At 35.0% G+C, this 24010-nt stretch overlaps 1 protein-coding gene across 1 annotated transcript; it reads left to right on the top strand.

Moving 5' to 3' along the window:
- Positions 1–18568, top strand: LOC103477601 (collagen alpha-1(I) chain). The gene is made up of 26 exons (XM_008430805.2): positions 1–247; positions 1802–1886; positions 2315–2380; positions 2478–2638; positions 3397–3540; positions 4008–4061; positions 4150–4203; positions 4572–4625; positions 4811–4864; positions 5293–5346; positions 6213–6266; positions 6520–6573; positions 6793–6846; positions 7130–7174; positions 10041–10094; positions 10180–10233; positions 10721–10774; positions 13311–13382; positions 13762–13797; positions 14635–14679; positions 14803–14835; positions 15706–15852; positions 16371–16547; positions 16877–16967; positions 17894–17971; positions 18121–18568. Exons 1-26 carry the CDS (start codon positions 227–229, stop codon positions 18324–18326), a joined length of 2001 nt encoding a protein of 666 aa, XP_008429027.1. The 5' UTR covers positions 1–226; the 3' UTR covers positions 18327–18568.
- The last annotated feature ends 5442 nt before the right edge of the window (positions 18569–24010 follow it).

The following is a 24010-nucleotide window of genomic DNA, read 5'->3' as shown; positions in this document are numbered from 1 at the left end:
AATCCAGAGAGGCAGCACTGAAGCTACTTTCTGGATCCGGTATTTCTCACCCTGTTGGGAAGTCAGAGGTAGAAAACTGAGAAGATCCCGTCAGAACCTGGGAGCCCACCGGATCCTGGAGCCAGACGAGCCGGAGTCAAACCAGAGATGATGCTGTGACGGTGACCAGCCGACTGAGTTTGTCCAGACATCCTGTTGGACATCTGGAGCGGTTTGAGGAGACACCATGGGAGCCTCCAGGGATAAGGTGAGAGGAAACCGTTCAGGATAACTTCAGGCTCCGTTTGCTATACCTGCTATTGTATTATAAAGTCCATTTAGATTAAATAATCTGTATATAGTACACATTTTTTTTACGATCTTTGCTTAGGATGGATCAGCAAAAATAAATGTTAATCAGATGATTAGAGAAAAACCTTTTGCTTGATTCCTGGAACAATTTGCTGTTGTATGAAGAATTTTTAAGGATGCAAAAAGAATGAGCAAATTTAACATTTTATTGGTTAAATTGAAAATATCTGCTAGGTAATTTTAAACAGAAGGAGAAAAAAAAGATAAGCAACGTCGTTGGATCAAATGCTTCACTGGTTTCATGTAAACCTCGAAATAACCTCAAATCAGTTTCAGAAGTTGTCAAAACTCATTTCTTCAACAGTTTAAAACATTTTAAATCCCCATATAAAATGTCATGGATCATTTGCTGAACATAAACATAGTTTTTCTAACCTTAATTTGTCCATTTCTCTTTGTTTCCTGGACGTCACTTTGCTTGGTTTGTCATTTAGTTCAGTACGAAAGTATGCATTTTGCTACTTTTGTCAGATTTTATTCCTTTTTCATAATTAAAATGCATAAAATATAATGTATCTTCCATTGAAGATGTTTTGACTTGAGTGTCCCAGAGATCCCTCTGCTTGTTGGTTCACTCTGACTGCTCTGTTCTTTATCTAACAGACTTTTAAATATTGCATTAATGTTGCTTACAAGGTGAATTATTGAATCTTGGTAGGAAATATCCCTTGTTCTTGTTTGTTGTACTGCAATAACACACAACTTGGAATTTAATTAAACACAGTGATGTTGAGGTTAAATAACTTGTATTTATTATTTTTGTCCAACCCAGCTTCCTTAAATTGAACGTGAGGTTTTCACCTGGAAGTTGTGGTCAAGGTTTCATCCTCATCAATCATCTGTTTATTGACTTTGTGTTCAGGTCTATCAGCTGTTTATGTGGTTATAGTTTAGAGCTTTTCCTTGGCTGAACATCAAGCTGACAGTGCAACTTCAGGAATGTCAGACGAGTCTGAGAAAAACTGGAACAGTGACCATCCTGACAAAGAAACCTCAGTCTGTTGAGTTCTCACCCTAACGCAGCCTGAGTCACATCTACAAGCTAAAACCACCTTGGTTTCAGTAAAAGGTCCTGATAAACTGGACCAGTACATCGTTCAGTCTCTAAGTTTTATTCTAGTCATGTAAAAGTTTAAACTTGGTGTCTTTTTTTATAAAAAATAATATTTAAACTGGTCAGAGTGGAAATATTTCCCAGCGGACTCATGCAGGAGGTTAAATGTGAACATAGTCAATATTTTTCACTTGAGTGGATTAAAAGACCTTCTGTCTGTCCACCTCCACAGCAATTTGAAGACTTTCAGTAACCATATGACTCTAAATCTGCATAGATTTTCCTTAATTTAGCTCATCTCACTCAGATTTCTATATGAAGATTAAAAGTTATTTCAGCTGAAAGATCCCAAGCAGGTGTTGTCTGTAGATATTAAATAATTTGTGTTTTCATCAGGTTTCCCTCCTCTCAGGGCTTCTGCTGCTGGTGCTGTGCGTCACCTCGTCTCTCTGCCAGGATGAATACTCTGGATACCACTCAGGTCAGAGCCGCTCAATGTTCAGGTTAAAATAATATTTCTGCTCTCAGTGTTTGTACCTGACTGCTGTCTCATAGGATAACAACTAGTTGTTAATACCAAGTTAACCTGATCCACATCCAAAGCAAAAATTAAAATGAATTCTTGAGAAAACTCAAGAGCATTTTTGAATGAGTGAAAAATAAATAAAGCACAAAACAATCTTCAAATTTCACTTTTTTTAATTATTATTTTTTTGTTATAAACTGTAACATTTTAAACCAGTAGAGTTTTCGTATAACCAATACTTAAACACTGAAGCTGTAACTTTAATATTGTGCTGGGTCAGGTTACAAACTGAAATAAAGTGTTATTTTAATAATTTTTGTCAAATTCCTGATACATCATTTCACCTGGTGACTTGACTCTGACGTCCCTTATTGTCCATGCAGGTGAGAAGCACACCTATGAGTCGTCTGCAGTTGACCACTATAACAACAAAGGCTCCCGTCGACCCGGTAGGACTCCACCTGAGTGATTAGTCTTTATTCACCAGCAGCAGCAGTAGCGTGCAAAATCATCTTTGAAGTTTTGTGATTAACTGTTTTTTTCTAGAGCATCAACCTGAGCCCACTCAGTACTATGATGAGGAGCAGCAGCTAGTGGAAGAGGAGGATTATGACCCACCCAGGGTTACCATGGTCACCGAGGACATCTTTCCTTTTGCCACGACCACAGAGTCCCACTACGCCAAGGAGGACACTGAGACCATGCAGGTAAGACGGGACATCCTGGCAACAGGGTTTAAGTTGTTCAATATTTGTATTGTATTTTTATGAACTTGTATAAGTCTTGGTGACCATGCTACAAATCAAATAAAGAAGAGAAAACATTGCAGTCTTATGATATTAAGTTTTATGGCATTGCATTGAGATACATGCAAAAATATTTGCAATGCAAAATAATAACGGAGCCTCAGCACAACATTTACTTACAGAAATATTGTACCGTATTTTTTTATTCTTCATTCTGTTTCATATATATATTATTTTATTCTGAATTTGTGTGAGTGTTTTCTGTTACTTCCTGTCACTTTGTTGCTGTGGCACAGAAATTTCCCCAATATTGGACACTAAACGATATTTCTATTTCTTCTATTCTGGGTGTAGATACCTTTGCAGTGTCTATAATCTGTCACTAGGAGGCGCCAAAGTAATACAGCACACTAATAATGTTTTTTTTTTTTCTTTTGTATAAACTAAGTGCAAATTTGGATCTTTTCAGTCACGTGAGGTATTCTTGTTTTTTTAATGTAAAACAGCAACAGGGCATTGTTATTACTACTGTGGTCTTAAAAAATAAATGTTAACATAAATGCACCAACAAACATAAAAGTCAGGTAGTTTTACATTTATACGTCTAAGCAAAATACGACATTTTAGCTCAGCTGCAGACTTTTTTAAAGTAAAATAAATCAGGAAGTCTTGTATGGTTTCCGTGACAGTTTGCTGATATTTAATGGTTTTATTTGCAGGTGCCTTTTAAATACGCAGCCGGACCGGACACAGACTCCTCAGAGGAGGAATCAGGAGGCGATGCGGCTCTCGGAGAGGAGGGGCCGACTGAGTGTGACTGTGAACCTGGAGAGCCTGGTTTTGCAGGTTTTGCAGGACCAAAGGTCTGAAATTATTATGTCACGTCACTTTAATTTCTTTATTGTAAACTGCAGCCTGCTTACAATAGTTAGTCCTATGCAAGAAGTAAATGTTTCTCCTGTGGCTGCTTTTTTGCCAGAGTTATTAAAACTTCTTGTCTCTGATTTTCAATTATGGATGTTTTTAGGTCACTAATAAATATTTAAATAGGAAATATTTAATAGTAATCCCTTTTTTCTGTCATTCCTTCTTGAATTTGTCTGGTCAAGAAAAAAGATTTAGTTTCAAACAATATCTTTTTTTAAACCAAATAGATCAAACATTTTGAGATTTCAGTAACTGAAGGAACAGCTTTGAAGTCTGATTACTTTTTAATTATTGTTTGAAGATCCTATTCCATTTATTTGTTGCCAAATATTAAATTTGCCTGGATTTGGTTGTACATGTGTTTAGTTTATATGTCATCTGAATGTTTTTGTCTATTTGGCAGGGGTCCAGAGGTCTGCAAGGTCAAACTGGCCTGCCTGGAATCCAAGGAAGAGAAGTGAGTCTAAAATCTATCCTGCAACGTGTTTCCTAAAGACAGAAGAAGCAGAAATGAGGGTGGATTCAATGTATCATGTTCATTTTAGGGATATAAAGGAGCTAAAGGAGTTCGGGGAAGAGGAGGAGACACTGGACCTGTTGTAAGTAAATTATACAACAGCAGAGACTCATCAATAATGAGTTTAACCCATAAGACCATGCATAATAACCCATAATATCACTGGTTGCATAATAAGCATGAACTGAAAGTAAAAGAAGATCTTCAGATGAAAATGAAACCAGAAGTAATCTGCACAAATAAATATGTCAAAAAAAGAAAAGAAGAGAAACCAAAACTGAATCAGATGCAAATTAGTTTCTAGCTTTAAAAGAAGGTCTTTGAATATGGAAAAAATAAAACGAAAAGTTTCAAAACAAAATAAAATAAGTGTATCTCTATGCAGAGAAAATTTAAAAGACTGAACAAAATGATATCATGTTTAGATCTGATTGTTCTTCGCCCTGGCAGGGTGATGCTGGACCTGAAGGAGAAGAAGGAGCTTCTGGTTTCTCTGGCGGGATGGTCAGTTTTTTGCAGGATGGTCAATTTGGTGGAAACCATGGCGATGGCTTAGCACAGTTTGAATCTGACGATATCATATGCAAACTTTACCTTTAAACTTATTTAATTGGGCTATTTCACAAGACTTTATTTAAGCTGAAAACATTTGATAAGGAAGAGAAAACACAAACTGATTTTTTTATCAGGGAGAACCTGGACTTCAGGGTGACCCAGGTGAGCGTGGAGAGCCCGGTCTGAAGGTAAACACACATTTACCTCACACTTACAATGTCCTAAAATAAAATCCAGATTGTTTTTTAGCTAGGACTTTTACCCATTAAGGACAAGCGTTGAAAGAAAGGACGGTAGATACTTGCCAAATCTAAAATAGTTCAAAGATTGTGCAGAATGACTAGCTGATAGTTTACCTGCTAAACAGTTTGTCTCTGATATGTTCACAACTAAAAACAATAAAGTCTTATGTAAAATAAGTGGCAGAGAAGAGCCATCTATTATGAAGTATATTGAGACAATAATGGTAACTAATAGAAACAGTGAGAATACAGAACCTTGTGGCACTCCATCATAAACTGTGGTGAATCATGGAGATTTTATGTTTAATTAATTAATTGCGTTCATTTATGTTTCTGTCATTATAACACTTTAGTAAAGTCTTGTTTTTGTTCAGGGTGATGTCGGTATGGAGGGCCCGCGAGGAGGAGGAGGAGCTGCTGGTGAGACTGTAAGGAACTAAATCTGCTGCCTAATTGGGGAAAGTTTTAAATGGAAATCTGTCTTCTCTTGAACTCGAGAAGAAATAATCCAGCCGCCTTTATTTCTTTGAAATTTGTTTTCACAGATACATTTAGTCTGTTGGCTAAAAACTGAGGATATTGTTTTTTTTATATTTTTTTAAGTTTCTTAAATATCGTCATCACATACCGAAACATAAAACCAACATTGTATTGACAACATTTTGGGTTGTATTCGGATTATTTGATGAAACAAAGTTGTTTTCATAGAAACTGAGACAGTTCTGGCTTTTCAGTGGTTCTACATGTTAAGGTTAAAAGCAGCTAAAACATCCTACTTTCTCATGATGAACCAGGTGCGCTGCTGCAGGTGACAGATACCGAAACGGTACTGGAAACCACCCAGAACCTGCTTCACCACCAACCGCCATGGCTGCCCTCTGTTGACACTAAACGAAGCAGGAAAAGAGATGCTGGTGGTGAATTGGGGGGTTTTACTGGCTGGCAGCTGTTAGTTAGTGGGGTCATGTCTCATTAGGGTCTCACAAGTTGAAGCTTTGTTGGAATAGAAAACCTTTTGGGATTAAATTTTACTTTCACTTTCAGTTACATGTGATCTCATTTTATTTTGCCTTCACTTTTTATCTAAATCAGATTCAAACACTTTGTTTCATACTGAAAGTCTCATGATACAATCAACTGAACTACATTTTTAAATATTTAAACTCACATTTACAATGTTTTTCCTTTCATTTCTTTTCGTCTTTACTTAAAACTTTTCAAATTAGCCGAGTTTGTGATTTACAACCAATGAATTGTTATTACTTATTAACATTTAATCTCTGGTTTATCTCAGGGGCCTCACGGTGACCCCGGGCCTCCAGGGTCGAGAGGAGGTAAAGGTGTCAAGGTACCAGAGTTTTTTATCTGTTCTGGTTCTATTTGTAGTATAAATATATATTTGCAAAAGCATTTATGTAATACTCATATAATTGAAAATTCTTGAACAGTGCCAGAAAATGTTTAGAAATGATCTGAATTTACATATCCTGAAAATGTTTAATTAATCTAAATTTTCTGTTTATACTTTTTTAAAACAATGAATGCTTTTGGTTTTTGTTATTTGAATAGTTTGTTTTGTCATTTGTGTGTTTTTTGTTCAGGGTTCCCATGGTGACCTGGGTAAGCAGGGTCACCAGGGAAAAGATGGAAGCAAGGTAAAATAATTAAAATCTGCAATAGAGACAGTATTGGTTTTTCTCAAGAATTAAAATAAATGCTGTAAGCATACATTTATAAATGTACATTTATGAACATAGTTAATGGTTAAACTTATTTCTACTTTAAAACAATCAATGTGTGACATTTACTGATCTAAATATAGCTAGTTAATAAGCAGGAGTCATCTAAATCAAATATTTAATCTCGTCTCTCAGGGTCAAACAGGAGCGCCCGGGTTTCCAGGTGACGTCGGAGAGAGAGGCAACGCTGTAAGATAAAACCTCTTTTTACGGTCAGAGACGTGGAAAACGCATCTCTGATCATTACACACTGAGCGTTTATGTAAGATTGTAACTTTTCAGTCAATTGTGTGTGAAAATGTCCCTTTAATTTGATTCCATTACAACTATCAGTGAAAGAATGTTTTTTTCCTTTTCTTGTTTATGTCGAACTTCCCAAATAAAGTTGAGCATCACTAGAGAGAATAAAGATTTCTCCTTTTTTCTCCCATCCGTGAATCACGTTTTAATAATTGATGTTCTTCTCCTTCAGGGTTATCCAGGACAAACGGGACCTTTTGGGCCAAATGGACCAAAGGTACAGAACCACAGGGAACACAGTTCCTGTATGTTTACTATCCACTGATGGTGAAAGTACGTCTAACATTTAGGGAGTTTATGTGGGTGTGTGCAGAAGGTATTTTATAAAACTGCTGCTGACGCCTCTTTGGAGATTTTCACTTTCATAATACAGACCTTAGTATTAATAACTTTTTAATAACTAAGGAAATAGAAAGGTTGCTTGCAGTGTGTCAGACCAAATAAATTCTTATTTGGTTTAAAAATATTTTTGTGAACTGTTAATACTGTGCATTACTTTATTTTTTGAAATTCTAAGTCATTTTAAGTGAAAAATATATTCTACAAAATCTGAACTGATACAAGTTTAGCCTCAATGTGGCACACAGGTTTTCCTTAAACATCTGAGAGGTTTTCACCGTTCACAATGTTGTTCTCTATGAAAGAGAGTTGGCTGCTGCAGCACAATCTCACTATGTTGAGTACGTTGCTGTGCGTTTTGCTGTCTGTGTAGTCAAACCTACATGATTACCGGGAAACATATTTAATATGTTATCACTCAAACTGTCAAAAGAGACCTGCCAGCCTTAGCATGTGGCTACAGCAAGCTATTCAAGATGAAAATATCGCTAATAAGAGCAAGACCTGAGTTTACTGAGGACTGTAGATAACGGATCATGAACGTCTAAAGCTACGATGGAAACGTGGTATTAAGGAAGGAAGATCTTATTTACGAACTCGCTCAATTTTTCTTTCCGTGGCTAACATCTGAGAACTGCACAAAATCTTACTTTGTGCAGATGCAAAAGAGTTTTGTCTTTTGCAAACCAAACAGTAAAATGGCTCCTCATTACTTCTGGTTGAAAGAGTCTATTTAAAGTCTAAAGGATTCACAACAAAATATTTTATTTCAGTTTTAATTCTATGCTTAAGCAGGAGATGGAATAAGGTGATGTATATGTTAATACTTTTTAATCAGGTTATCGGGTGATGATCATTAATCAATTATTTTAACATAACAGACCCAGATGTAGTATTTCTGAAGTTTTGAACTAAATAGAAGCTGTTTTGAAAATCAAATATGTAGGTTATAGTGACATCTCTCCACAGAGCTGTAGATTGCTTGATTAGGTTTCTTGATCCACGTGTGCCAGAAAAACTGCTTGCCACAAACGACAAAGTTGTTAAATAAAATTTAAGGTAGCGTAAATACAATTACACACATTTTAACGCATCATATCTTAATACAACACATGGGCAATTTGACTGCATGAATAGTCACAAGATTTGGGTCAGAGAACAACTTTGAATTGTTTGATTGCTGTTGCAAATTAGAAAGTCCTACTTTTTTATCTAATCTCTTTTCCTGAGTCAACAACTGACACAGAAAGAGAAAATGAGTTTTCTGTTGCTTTATCTGATGACTAAAAGTGTATGTTAGTCAGAGTATAATTCCCCTTTGAAGATTGAAGACTGAACATTTTTATCATGCGGATTACTTTAAACTTCTGAAATTATTATCTTGGTACAATGAATTGTCAAACAGGAAAATGACAAACAGGACTGCCCCTGAAACTTCCTGTTGAAGTTGTAAAAATGCCCCAAAAACCTCTTTGCCCCTGTGTGTCAGAAGACATGAGTGATGATGCATGAATGATAGTAAGAAAAGGTAAACAATGTCAGAGTGAAAGTGATTTCATGTCAGACGTAACAAGCACATGGGGTTATATCTAATGCCGCCTGAAGTGCATGACATTAGTTTCTGGAGTTCCCCTGGCTGCCCTCTGTTGACGGAGCTCTGCATGATTATAGCTACGGTCAACACTCATAAACCTTGATCTCTTATGACAAGCGCTGTGTAATATTTCCCCACATATAAAGAAGTGTTTACAGGTTAACCAGCAGAGTCCTGTGGAGTTTTTCAGGAGCTTTGTGAAGGGATTACTGTGGGTTTTCCTGGATGTTAAGCTTCATTTAGAGTGTAAAAAATAAAAACTGAAACTGAAACAGAGATTATAAGATCAGGATTGTTGTGTTTAACTATATATAAATAAAGCAAAAATGAAGTGAAGTGAGCTCTGGTTATATTTACATTTGGTTTGTGTTAACCCCGTTTAACCGGTGTTCTTCCAACACTTTCATTTTATTTAGTATTAGCATACTAGCTACAGATGTACTCTACAACTAATATGTGTAAGCACTTTACCATTGATCAAAAGCACTTTGTCATTTATTTAATTTACTATATTCATTTTATTTGAAGAAATATTTAGTTTCAACTTGTTGGGTAACCAGCTACACATCAAGCACAAAATCGATATAAAGTCTGATCAATTCATCCTCTGATATTTATCCTCATCTGTCTGCCTCTGTGGTCTTCAACTTTAAGATGCTTCCTTGTTCTAACGCCTTAATCAAGCAGCTTATTATCAGGCCCTGCACGGTTAATTAGTCACTCTAAACGTCATAAAAATTAATTATCATTTTATTGATGACATTTCATTTATCATTGGATCTTAAAGGTTGATTGCTGTTGCTGAAATAAATATTGATTTTAATTCTGACAGTAGTCATGCAGTCATCAAAATGTGTTTAGTAACATTTAAAAAGAAGACGTAGCATCATAAGCTTTTCTTAAAAACCTTTTCCTAACTTATTCTAACTAAACGTGTAGAGATTAACTCATTTCTGTTGAGACTCATTCTATGCTGCTCATTTATAGTTGGCCTTGATTTTTACTTGCTTAAGTAATTACATCACCAGTGGTTTAGTTTTTGTCTTTCATGTTAGGATTTTTTTTTTAAATTTTTTACAAAAGCTTGTATATCATGTCTAATCTCTACTTTATTCTTCTTTATTGTCCTCATTTCCTGGTTGTTACTCAGGGCTCTAAAGGGTTTGGTGGCTTTCCAGGAAGCGATGGTGACCCTGGGGAGGATGTAAGTGGGTTAATGCCACAAAGTCATAAAACAGGTTTTATCATCTGTTGTTACCGTAAAGATTATTTCTTCTTGGCCTATTTAGGGTCCAATAGGAGTCCCAGGTGTGATAGGAGAACCGGGGCTGTTTGGTGTCAAGGTAACTGAAAATATGTCTGTTCCTTATCAAATAATTATGGCAATTTGTTAATTTATTTATGATAATTAATAATTTTATCTGCTCAGGCTATCAGCTGTGGTGCACAAAACTTCTTGATTTAAAATGACTCAGCTGTGAAAACCTCCATGTGGTTTTCTTTCTGCCATCCTCTTTCTGTGGAAGATTGTTACAGTGAATCTGATGATCTGAAAGCCTCGTTTTCTTAGTCTCAGCCTGCAGTTGTTCTCTGGAGAAATCTTTTTGTGCTACAGCCCAGACAGTATTACATTCCCCTCCTACTGATGTGGATTTTATTTTCCCTGTCGCACAAGTCTATACAAATCTTCTTGGCATTCTGCCGTAACTGAGTCATTTCTGCAAGGAAGGAAGGAAGCAATAAATCCCACATTACTGTATATTTAAATGAGTTGTTATAAACCTGCCTAGGTTATGTTTAAATCTGTTCACTGCTTCCCTTCCTGTGCAGGGCAGTAGAGGGGACGGTGGTGTAAGAGGACCCCGGGGCAGACTGGGCAGAGTGGTGAGTTTCTGGCACTTTGAACAGGAACCAAACTCTGAGTGGGAGACGTTAACATGCAGAATTCATGAGAAATTTCCAGAGAGAAACAATGAACACTTGTAATGATTTCCTCTTCTTTTTTTTTTTTTTTCTGGATAATTGCTGAGTCTGTGTTTTTGTTTTCCCACTAATGATGCACATGCAATGTCCTCTATTTTGTTTACCCTCTAATGGGGCATATATTCAACCAAATACAGAGGAAATATATATTTTTTCCACCTGCAGTCGATGCCCTCCACACATGACATTACTTTAAAGACCTTAGTTACCCTAAACCCTCAGCTTCCTCTGGGCGTTTGTTGCTTTCTTTATTTAAGTGACTGCAGTTTATCAATCAGAAAAATAAATAAAACTAAGAGTTGAAGTATAACCTCTATAAGTATAGAAGCATCAATCAATCATTATCTGCATCAATAACATTTTTACTCCTCCAGATGTTACAGCTCTTAAAATAATAGCAATGAAATGTGTCAGAATTGTAATTGACAGTTTGTATCTCAAAGAAAACCATAAATTGGTATCAGCCTTGAAGAACCAGTTTTAATTTAAACCCTCTATTGATAACAATGATAAAAAATTATGGCTTAAAATGCATTGCAACTTAAAAACACAGGTAATTAAATATTAGTAGGATTCTATGTATATTTGAGCCTGTATGCATAATTTTGATTCTGTACTAAAAGTTGGGTTCTTATGAAATAACAGAGAAGTTATGTCTTTTATTTTGTTCACTTTTCATCTTTTCCCTTCGTTTTTCCATGAATAATGATAATAGTTGAACTTCAGCATCAGCATTCTTAGGAAAGTCTTGACGTCTGCTTTTAGTTTTAGGAAGTGAAAACAGACTCCTTTCATTTGAAAAGAAAAAAGCTAAACTTTGTTTTAAACTTTTAGCCAAATTTATTGTTTTTTTTTTTGTTCTTTTTAAATAAGATGCATATGTTAAATACTTTGAAAACACATTTATTTTGTCCAGCTGTTAGCAGTAAAACCAAAAATAATTTATAGAAACTGCTAAACATTACAGCAAATATCCACCGAACTCCTGTCTGGGAATCTTTAGTTTCCAGACAGGAATTAAAAAATTCCTATCTGGAAATGTTTACTTTCCCAGACAATACAATACTTTATTGTATTGTAAGTTTGTACAATAAAGTAAAAATAAACTAAATACATGAAGACATGCAAAACTTAGCAGATATAGCTAAAATAGTCTGTATCATATATTATTGTAGATTATCTTAATCTAAAATATGTTGGGGTTTTTTTTGTTTTGTTTTGGTTTTTGGTGTAACCATCCAACTATTTTTAATGCAAACAGATTTAAAATGATCAATAGGATTGAACAAGATTTTTTACTAGGGTTTCTATAAACCCTTTGTAGGGTTTATGTTAGAAATGCTTAATATAGAAGTTCTTACAGGTATAAATTACTAAAATGTGTTGGACATTTCCAAAGCGTAGTGGTCAGCTGTTGTTTTTGGTGTGAATATCATCATAACTGTGACCTTATCTGAAACCAGAAAGGGATTTCCCCTTGGAGACTAAAACAACCAACACTGCTTGTTCAGTATGTTTGTTTTTGGGCTTTGATTTTCAACTTCTTCAATTTCTTGTTTAAGCTTAAACTTTTAATTGATTTGAATAAGTGACTCACTGTTTTATATATTGAAATATTTGGTAACGCTTCTGTATTCGCTTTCGTCTGCCAAATGTCAGACCATACATAATTCCCCAAGAGGCTTCTGCTTTCTTTTGAACTGGCAGCGGTGCTGCAGATGATTCTGTATATTTATTTTTTTTTACAGTTAATGTGAACTGAGATACAGTTATAGATTCTCATGAAGTAGAAGTATGAATCATCTTTTTGTTTTAGTTTTGCACGACTACAGGCTGAAACATTTGCCCATATTTCTCTGCAAATAGGCTCAAGATAAGTCAGATTGAGCATCTGTCAGCATCTGTTATCATTAATCTTAAAAGTATAACCACAGAGTCTGAAATGAACCTGTCTGGACTTTGACTGGGCCATTACACAAAATACATTGAAGTTTGTGGGTTTTATGTGACAAAATGTCCAACAACTAATGGAATATGAATTATTTTACAAGATTGTGTATATAGTTTATTATTATCAGTGAGTTTATTAGTAATTAATAACATCAGGCCGGTATTACATTTGACATACTAGGATTTTCAATGTTGGTACAAAACTAAAATCAGTGTGATTTCTTCAATTTCTTTCTTCTCCAGTTTTCTTTTACAATAAAACCAAAAAAGTTTCCTAATTTTCATCTGTATTTTATTATCGTCACTGTGTTAATTTCAAGCTGTTACACTACAGTTTGCTATATAAACCTTTGCAACATTACTAGAATAAATTATCCAGATTTCAAAGGTCTGTAAATGGGGATGAATGATTTCTTAAGCTGCAAAAACTAAAAATAATGTTGAATAAAGAATCAACTTTGTTACATTTCTGTTGTTTTTCCGACAGGGAGCTCAAGGAGAACATGGAGATCCTGGAATTCCAGGAAAACATGGACCCAAAGGTCTGCAGGGTCCAACAGTACGTACACACACACACACACACACACACACACACACACACATCACCCTGAATGGTAACAATACAAACAACTAATCAAGTTCAAATCCTAAATAATGTCTTATTAAGTCATTAATTATGAAGTTTTTACTGTAATAGGAAGGAAAAATTAGAACTAATTTAAAAAAAAACAAAAACAAAAACAGTATTTTAAAATATAATGTAATTTTTCTCTTTCAGTTTTATACCAAATAAAACGAATCCTGTTCAACTCTGGAGGCCCACAAATGTTTTATGACAGGATGTTTTATTTACTTACTTTATATACAAACAGTTTTTACTTATTAAAACATAAAACCTTTCAAATATTTCCGTCTTTTAACTAATTTTTCTCCTCCAGGGAGCCAAAGGGGAAACCGGACCTGATGGAGAGAAGGTGAAGTTTATAAAAAACAAATGAAAAAAAACTATTTTTGACACGAAGCTACATCACCGAAATGTTTTGAGATGAAGGTGGATTTATCTGTAGGCTGTGATCTTTGTGAGATACACTGATTGTAAAGAATCACAAATAACAACCAGAGAAAAAACTCCTGGCAGTTAAGTATTTTGATTAGTTATCATGAAAAATAATGGTAAAAACTTTTAAATCTAATGTGTAATTTAGTTTAATTGTATGATTTTTGTTCTAAAAACTTTGGATCATTCTGTACTTCCATTTCTTATGGTTCTGACCCCCAAACAAATCAAAGTCTAAACAACTCATTGCATTTAATAGAGCTTCATAACCACAGTTACTTTATTAGAAGATTGTAGAAACTTGCTTTAAATCATCCATTTAATAATGTTGTCGGTACAAAACATACCCAACAAAATTTAGTACGAAAAGACCCAAACAGGAAAGGTACAAAATGGTAAATGAGCGAAATGACGATCCAGCTAATATTTTAATCTTTGTGATGCAAGATAGACAAGATACTTTAAGATTTGAGAAACCTGGGATTGACCTTCTGACTGACGGAGGATCAGCTAAACCTCCTGAGCAACAGCAAGTATGTGGTATCAAAGATCATGTTTTCAACTCACAAGTGGTTAAAAATGTCCCTTGGCCTCGAAGGGAATTCCCCGTCTGTGTTGACATTTTGTTTCTTCCTGTTTCCAAGTTTTTTTTAAAACTGTAATCTGGTTGAAACCAGGTCATGTGTTGTTTTTGTTAAATGTATGTCTCGTCTCCCTCTTTCTTCACACCTTTGTTTTTGTTTACATATGACAGGGTGCAGGAGGCCGGAAAGGCCTGAAGGGGGAGAAAGGCCAAAAGGTAATTTGCATGTCCCATGATCATGTGACAGATCTGTTGTTGTTTATTTCACTTCTCCTTTCCATTACGGGTGGGTTTTTTTTACGTATAGTGTCTCTCTTCCTTTTTCTTTTCTCCTTTCAGGGAGGAAAAGGCGTCCATGGAGACAGAGGACAGGTGATTTGGGGATTTCCAATGCAGAAATGTGCACGTCTCTCGGAAAGCGTCTGAAATAGAAAAGTTATTTGTGTGATTAAATCATAAACTTAAAAAATTCATTTAAATAAAGCTTTGTTTAAGATGCAAGTTAAAAAAAATCAGTTCTCATTAAGTTTTAGCTAAAATCAGACTTACCTTGATGCACAATTTTCACTTTAATTGTAATCAGTAAACTGTCAGATTAACAAGTTTAGTCAATCTCAGTTTATTTTTGTTGCGCCAATTTGCAACATGTCACCTCAATGGTCCATTTAGTCATACATCCATTCCAAATCCTCCCAGTCACCAAAAAATACATTAATTTCAATTAATTAAAAGGTTTTCCAAGGAAACCCAGAAGATATTATCGGCTCATTGTCTTGCAGCATTCACTCCTCCTGGACGTGGCGACAGCCCTCATATATACTACATGTAGCAACAATGGAGAGGAAAATTACTGACGGAAAACAAAAAGTTAACAGTTGAAATGACAAACAATGCAAATTAAAAAGTAGAAGAATCAGAAAGAGAGAAAAAGTGGTCAGTTTGTCCTGCAGCTGCTTAAGTCTATGGCAGCATAACTACAGAAACAGCTCAAGAAAACCAGGTTGACTTTAAGCTTTATCAAAAAGGAAAGTTTTAAACCTCGTCTTAAACATGGAGAGGGTGACATGTTTGGATCATCTGAAACAATCAGATGTCTGATGAACGATAGAGCTGATTATAAAAGGTCTCATCTGTGAGAAGGAGAAGGTTCTGGATTTCCTGTAGTTCAGGTCCTACTGATAAATGAAGTATTAACAGATTCACTGTGGATGTTTTTCTTTCTAATCAATTTTTGTCTCAAAGCGAGGACCAGTAGGTACAGGAGGCCGTAGCGGCGTCCCGGGGCCTGTCGGACCACCCGGCGTCCCTGGCTCCAGAGGAGACCGCGGTCCGATCGGTGACCCCGGCGGCAAAGGTCGTACGGGACCAAAAGGAGCTCCAGGTCCAGCTGTGAGTAACAACAGCATAAAGCAGAAGCTGTAGAGGTGAAACATATCAAAACAACGTTTTACTGAAGCTGTTCTAATAATTAAATCTATTATCCTGCTTTACTAGCAAAAAGAAAAAAAAACGATAACTGGTTCATGACAAGATATTATTTTGCTGAGGTTTTAGTTTAGTAATTTAGTTTTCATGTACAAAATGGAATAAAGTAAAAATCTCTATTTAAGATTCTTATTCTGGACAGTTTGGATGTTATTGTCATGTGAAGGCAGCCATCTGTTATCCTCACCTGCTGAGGTTTCATAGGTGTTGCTGTGGTTTTGATTATTCCTTTGAAGTGGATGATGAAATATGGACACATTTATTTATTTTTACTTATTTTATGTCCACTTTAAATAAAATAATAATTTTTAAAAGTTACTTTTTACTGACGACAGTACATCAGTTTTCATAAAACCAGATTTTAAGCCATGTTGTTGACATTTGCATCAGAATATAACCTGGTTGGGTTTTTGGTCCTGAAGGGTCCTGGTCTGACCGATGAACAAGTCCTGCAGCTCTGCAGAGGCGTGGTCATGTCCCAGTTAGCCCAGTACGCCGCCTCAATCCGAGCCAAGTGCACCCAGGGCTGCCCCATCAACAACCGAACTCTGATTGGGCCTCCAGGGGCCCGAGGACCAGCGGGGCCACCGGGCAGAGCTGTGAGTGCTTCTTCAGGCTCTCATCACTGATATACTGCCAATTAGGTTTGTTTTTTTTCTAAATCTGCAGAGCAAGATGGTCTGAGTGCTTCTAAAAAATATATTTTAAAACAAGGCTTCTGTTTGATTAAATTTTTTTTGCAATAACTTGCAAGTAAACACATAAAACGTCTTAATTAGGTATATATTGCTTAAGCTGTGTTGCAAAAGAATCCCATAATTCCCTGAACTTCATGGATGAATACCTTGATCTGAAAAATAATGGCTTTAGTCAGAGTTTTTCAACTTTGTGGAGGAATTTATTCAACATTTCTGCTTTTAATAACCAGGGCAAAGCAGGAAAAGCTGGAGAGAAGGGAGCCAGAGGTGTTCAAGGACGGAGAGGACTGGAGGGACAAAAAGGAGCTGAGGGACAAAGAGGTAAATGTTCCTGCTCACTGCAGTTCAGGCCTTTTCTGTTGTATAATGATCAATGCAGACAAAACAACCATTATTCTGATATACAGCCCCAGCTTCAACCTCTTCACACTTCATTTTGCTTCCTTGCAAGCAAAAAACAAACAGAATATTTTCTGGTAATTTAATTTTAATGAAAAGGTCAACAAAAAACATCCATAAATAACCATATTTGCATGTTATTTTGCAGTCAAATACTTTTTTCCCTTCATCAGGAATCAACTTCCTGTAATCGTGGGAAGCAGCTTCAAAGTTTTGGAAATAAAAACTGATATGAAAATGAAATCAAGGCTCCAGCTTTTCTCCACCAACATACATTTGATTTTTTTATTTTATTTGAACAATTTCCTCATTTCATTGATTTAATATTCTGTAATTTGTTTCTTAAAACTTATTTTTTTAAGAAATTAAATCTTAGAATATTTTCTCAAATGCCTCCTGGAACATTAAGATGTTTTTGTTGTTGTTAAATATGTAACGGTTCTTTGTGTTTATTTGGGTCGGATCTCTCTCATGGAGGTCAGCCTGGGCTGGTTCTTATTGATGAACTCTGAACTCTGACCCTAACTAAAGCCAGTATAGAGCTTTATTAATTGTTCTGGATTAAAACAATTAAAACAATTCCTCCACATCAATTGAGTTTATCACACAGGGCTAAGCTGGTTTGGATATTTTATTAAATAAATTTAACTTATTGAAACCTGCATGTTGTTAACTCTTATCTTTGTCTAATATCAAAATTTGCTGGATTTGAAACATTAAAGTGACAGAAGAGTGAAAACAAAATGACTGTAAGGAAATATTTCTTCACATCTCTTGAAATAAGGAATATGTCCATATTTTCTCAGTTCCATTTTTTCCTCTGCTGCTTTATGTATTTCGATCCACAGGTCCGAAGGGAGCTAAAGGCACGACAGGAGATCCAGGTAAAGGCCTGCAGGGTCCAGATGGACCACAGGGACCCAGAGGTAGGATTCTTCTTCTCTCATTTCCTAATAAAATCAATGCAAAACTGCAGAAAACAAAAATGTTCCTTCAAATTAGTAAAATATTGAACTAACTGACTTAAAATATTATTGGAATGCAAAATAAAAAAATGTCATGACTTTTTTCCCAGGTGAACCTGGTCACCAAGCAGAACCCAAAGATGGGACGGAGGGTCCCCGCGGGCCCCGTGGTTTCCCTGGCTCGGTTGGGTCACCTGGTTCGGTCGGGTTCCCAGGCGTGCCGGGATTCTGCGAGATGCGGGACTGTGGCATTTATGCACCGGTGATGCGCAAAGAGCAGGGCCTGGTGAAAGGACCCGCAAGCTCAAGCATCTGAGCCTGAAAAAACTCCACACAGAACAGAACTTCTACGTCCAACATTGCAGTTTGTTGCATCAATATTTGAGAAAATGGTTTGTGCTTTCAGGACAATAATAGACGTCACAACCGATGCTACAAATTGCAGCAAGTTGATCAACTGAGAATTTGCATATGAACCAGAAAAAAGAGAAATCCTGCAGGAGCTCAAATTCATTCAGCTGAATTTGTTGTGATATAAACTTAGGAAAAAGTAAATTATTTAAGAGTGATTCCTTCTTTATGTCTAGTTTTTTCTCCTCCAAATAAAGAAGCACATTTTATGTACATAATATGTAAAGAGTATAAAGTTTTTTGTTTCAGATAAACTGATATTTTAACCCCAGGGTCAAGTGTCTAAGTTGTTGTCTCATATTTACTCACTCAAAACAATCAATTCATCACCTCCATCCAAAGCATACCTGCGATTAAACAGGTCAAATATATTCAAGAGTGAAATTGTGAAATGTTTCACTAAATTATCAGGTTGGTTGTTTAAATAAATCATACAGTGGTTTGGAGTGTGCAAAAATCATTTTTATTTTTCCAAAAGAAAATTAAGCAGCAACAACACAACAGTTCAATAGTTCTGTAAGAAATAAGGCAACCCTGTATAAAAATTGTAAAACAATATAGATAAGTTTGGCAGGTGGTGAACATGATATGTATGGCAAGACTTTCCAAAAACAACAAAAAACAATGATAATTTGGACATCAATACATGATTGGTTGAGTTAAAAAAGTGCAGGGATAAAATTTACACAACTTTGATTTTTTTTTTTTACTGGTAACATGGATGCACATTATCAAAGCATAACTTAAAAAAATCACTACAAAAATAAATAAAACAAAGGACAAAGTATAGGCAGTGTCACATCCTATGTCCATCCTGATGTCAGTAATACAGATTTTTAATGCTAAAACAACTAAAACTCACTACAATTTAGCTTAATGCCAGAGTCTGTTATTGTAGGAAAACCTGAGATGTTTCTGGAGCAACAAAGAGCATCAGAGGCGTATTAATCATCTAAAATCTGCTGGTCCAACTTCAAAATGACGGAGACTTTAAAATGATCACTTGGTATAGAATAAAGTGTAATTGTGCTTTAACAATTATTAAAATGTAATACTTAATTCATTAATTTACTGTGAAACATGTGTTCACCTTCTGGATTGTATTATAATCTACTAGTTAATAGAAATGAACTGAACTAAAGAAAATAGTTTGTTTTGTTTTTAGAGTCCCTTAAAACCAAAAAACTAAACCAAACAACCAAATGAGAGGAAAGTAAATGAGAACTTAGGCGATGAGAACAAATAAAAGCAAACAGATGAAAGCTGAGGTTAAAGTGGTTTATAACGAGGTATGCTATTAAAAAATATTAATAATAAATAACATATAAAAACAATAAATAATGACAGCAGCTAGTATTGACATTGTTACGTATCAATACACAAAAATGTGTTCTCCCTTTTTCAGTGTCGATACTTGGACATTATCTTAACCGTTTTTCTTTATTCGTTCAAGTCTTTAAACATTTCATAAATTTAAATATTTTTATAAACTTGCTTTTTGCTTTTTTTTAACACTGGCCATAATTTTCCACTGTTTAAAATTTTTTTTCTCAGGGTGTTTTTAAACTATTTACGTTATTGTTTTTTTTTTTACACTGATCAACATAACAGCAGCTTTAATGGATTAAAAGTAGAACAAGAGAAATAAAACCTCAGTCTTTAAGCAAAACAAACACAGAGAATAACACTGGAATGAACAAACACGAACGTTGCTGAGAAAATACTGGAATGTGGATAAAAACTACATTTTACAAAGAAAAATAGTGAAATATGGTTGTTTTCATTAGTTTTTAAATAGCTTATTTTGGCAGACAAATGTTGGGAGATATGGTTTTAAAAAAGCGCCACATTTAGATAACTGGCTGAACTGGTTATTGAACTTTTAACATTCACTATATCAGTTTTGTAATGCTGAATCTATATTGCTATATTTGCGAACAAGCAGCACACTTTTAAATTATACTTGGTGTGTTATTTGATTTATTAAATTATGTTTTCAGTAAATGGATATGCTGTTTCACATTTATAGGGAACATTTAGAGAACTATATCAGTCATTTTGTCCCGTTGCTTAATTCTGTACCGCTACATGTCCACACATTAGATCAGGGGGGTTTCAAACTTCTTAGCACATTGACCAAATTTATGAAGTTGAAACTACTATTCATTTATCTAAATTTGAAAAATACAGAAATAATTGTAGTGTTAATTTTTTTTTCACCTGATCAACAACAACATGCCATATTCTTTATAAAATTAGCCAAATAGTTAGTTTGGGTGTTCATTCAACTATATTAAAAAATATCCTGTATTTATTATTTTAGTATGTTGCACAAAAGTCAGAGTTGTTCAATGTTTCTGTTATGGAAATATTAACAATAAAACCCCTGAGATGCTCTTTGACGCTCCAGTAAAGTGCTTCTTCTTCCTTCAATTACATTCATATCCGTTTGTTTTTTCTCCCCTGAAAACTTTGAAGCAGAAAATAATCAAATCAAATAATTAAGACCCTTTTTAGTTCAAAAGTAAAATAGTTAGTCCTTCTGTATTTCATAATGAGAGCCTTTTTTGGTCACCTAATCCCAGATCTTCTAAAGCACTTTAGGGAGTAAAACACTTTAAGCATTTCATTCAAAACTACTTTTTTTCTGTCTCCACCTAAAAATGTCACAGTACTTTAAAGTTCAGCTGCCAGTGTTTTGTTCTTCAGCAGTGTTTTTGCATACATTCACACAGTTTGGGGAAAACTTTAACTTAGGGAATTTGATCTGATGTAAATAAGTCTTTTTACAGTAGCTATGATAATTTCATTTGCACCGTCGGTCACAAATCGGGAATAGGAAGTTCTTAGAGTCACATTGGAAAACCAGACATACACCATTCTAAAAGATTTCAAAATGTACTTCTGACAGCTTGATATTGCTCTTATGACACAAAAAGAAGAACTGATGAGAATGAAAGATTTTTTGAGATGAGAATAAAGTGCAGCCAGAAAGAAGCAGTTTTTCTATATAGCTAAGTATTTTGCACACTTCCTGATACGGCGGATCCTAACTGAGGAAGCGCAGAAGATGTCCAGTCAGGAAGATGAGCAGCAGCAGCACCACAGAACCTGAAATGAAAAATAAATAAAATAAAATAATCAGTTCAGAAGAGCTTTAACTGTTTGATCATAACCCCATTTAATGGGATCTACTGAGGCTAAAATTATTCACATCACAGGTGGATGTAGATTTAAAAATTGTTTAATTCATTCAGATTTAACACATGAAGCATTAAAAACGTAGGAATACGTTTTTAATGCTTCCTGTGTTTCTTTTTCCATTTTTTCTGTTTTTCTGCATGCCTGTCTAAGTGTGTATGTATGTGATGAAGGGCTGCAACTAATGATTACTTTAGTAATAGATTATTCTATTGATTATTGAATCAATTCATTTCCTTTTTATACAATGTTAGAAACACATTAAAAGATGCAAATAAAACATGTCAGTTCCTTTTTTAAATGAGAAAATAAACATTTTCATGCCTAAAATGCAATAACAACATTACTTTAATGATAATCTCTAGCAAAGAATGAATCTGCATTCATTGATGAGCCTCTATCCTCCAGTTGACAATCGATTGCTAAGCTAGTTGACGATTATTTCATAAATCAATTCCTCATGATTAATCCGATCAATTGTTTTGACCCGACTGTGATGGGATGTCAAATTCCTTGAAGGAACATCTGGTTTCTTCTTATTATGATTAATAAATCAATTTATCTGCATTTGGACGATCTTTAGTGGTTCTTCAAAGACATTTTACAAGTTAGTAGGAATATCAGATAAAAACTTTCAGAAGTCAGATATTTAAAAAAAACACAGTAAGGACTTACTCTTATTTGCCGTTGTTGTCCCACTGGTGAATCTGAGAGAACACATCTGGCCATAGAAGGTCACACGTGTCTCCTTAATTACACCATTTACCTGTAAAGATGAGCTTAAAGTTAAACACACGTTTTGAGCTTAAAGTTAAACACGTTTTGAGCTTTATCAAATATTTAGCTTTAAATTCTCTAGTAGAATTAGATTAAAATTCATCACAGAAAGCTGGAAACGTACATAGCACACAGTGTCCACCGTCAAGTTCACACATCTTTCCAGGATTATTCCAGTCTCATTGATTTCCTTGCATGGAAATTCACAGAATTTTTTCCCATCAGAGATTTCAGCAAAGTTCTACAGGAACAAAAGGAAAAACTGATGTTTTACTTCAGAGCAACACAGATTTTACAGCAGCTGACAAAAACAAACTGAATATTTGAGTTGTGTAGAGACGGTGCAAGAACAAATTTTAATGGATTTCATTTAAAATAAGAATCGTTTGTGATAAGCAATGATTGGCTTGTTACTCCTTTAACTAGAATATTCTGATTTATTAGTATCAGCTTCAAGGAAAAATGTTTAAAGAACATTGGTCTGGGTAGACTTCAATCTGAGAATTCAGACTTTTATCTCTGAATAAAGAGCTTAAAGTCATAATTCGGATGTCAATCTCAGAAAACAGATTTTTTTCCCCCTCTGAATTTTAAGATTAGGGACAGAGTTTATGTTTTTTTCAGTTCCCCTAAATTCTATTTCACAGATTAAAATGACATTTCAACAGTTTTTCACTTGTTTAAGTCCCTCATTTCTTTAATCCAGGATTTGTCTAAGACAGAATAAGGTCTTAGACATCTTAGACAAATGCTGCTTCTTTAAAGCACAGTTTTGTGTTTTTATTCAATTTGTAAAAATTCCAGAAAATGCGATTTACTTCTTTATTTAGCAGTTCATCCCGACCCCATTTACAACAACAGCTTTTTAGAGTAAACTGACCATTTAGTGATTTTTGTGTGGATTCAATCAGTTGGTTAAAAACAAAAATACTGATTGGTCAAATCAAGATGTGATGTAGTAACTCTAAGAAAATATATGGCATGTGAATATAAATCTAGGTAAACTGTTGGATTTATTTAAGCTTTGTTTTTCAGAAAAGAGAAGGAAAAAAAAAAAAAAAACTTTCTGAAAATCTGAACAATCCAGACTTGGAAAAAGATTTATCCAACTCTCACCTCTTATAAAAATATCAGCAGGAGTTTGCATGTTTAAACCTATTTAACATAAAACTTCCAGGGTGAACTTTACCATTCCATTGGAGCTCCATTTGTCATCACATGCAAGGTCATGCGTGTAGTTCACAGTCCGGTCACAGCAGCAGAACGCTGAAGTTCTGTCCGGTACCGGTGAGCTGCTGCTCGCCAACACAGCAACTGCTGAGGAAACAGAAAAAAGGAGCAGGTTCTAAATGTTTTTTTACTAATATAAACTTATTTATGTGTGATTGAAAAATAATGACCCATTAACATAAATCCCACAATAGTTTTCTATTACTTTACCACAAATAAAAGGAAATTATTTGCAATGTAAAGTATTAGTGGTGAAACTGTTACTTGGAGTAAGAAGGTGAAGATATTTTTTCAATGCATTCATGGTGGGTTGAATGGTTGCTCCAAATTGTGCTCAGATGTGTGTGTGTGTGTGTGTGTGTGTGTGTGTGTGTGTGTGTG

This window comes from Poecilia reticulata, linkage group LG16, assembly GCF_000633615.1.
Source record: "Poecilia reticulata strain Guanapo linkage group LG16, Guppy_female_1.0+MT, whole genome shotgun sequence".
In the NCBI taxonomy this organism is placed as follows: domain Eukaryota; kingdom Metazoa; phylum Chordata; class Actinopteri; order Cyprinodontiformes; family Poeciliidae; genus Poecilia; species Poecilia reticulata.
Note: the sequence above shows the minus strand (reverse complement) of the source record. Positions and strands in the feature narration are given on the sequence as shown.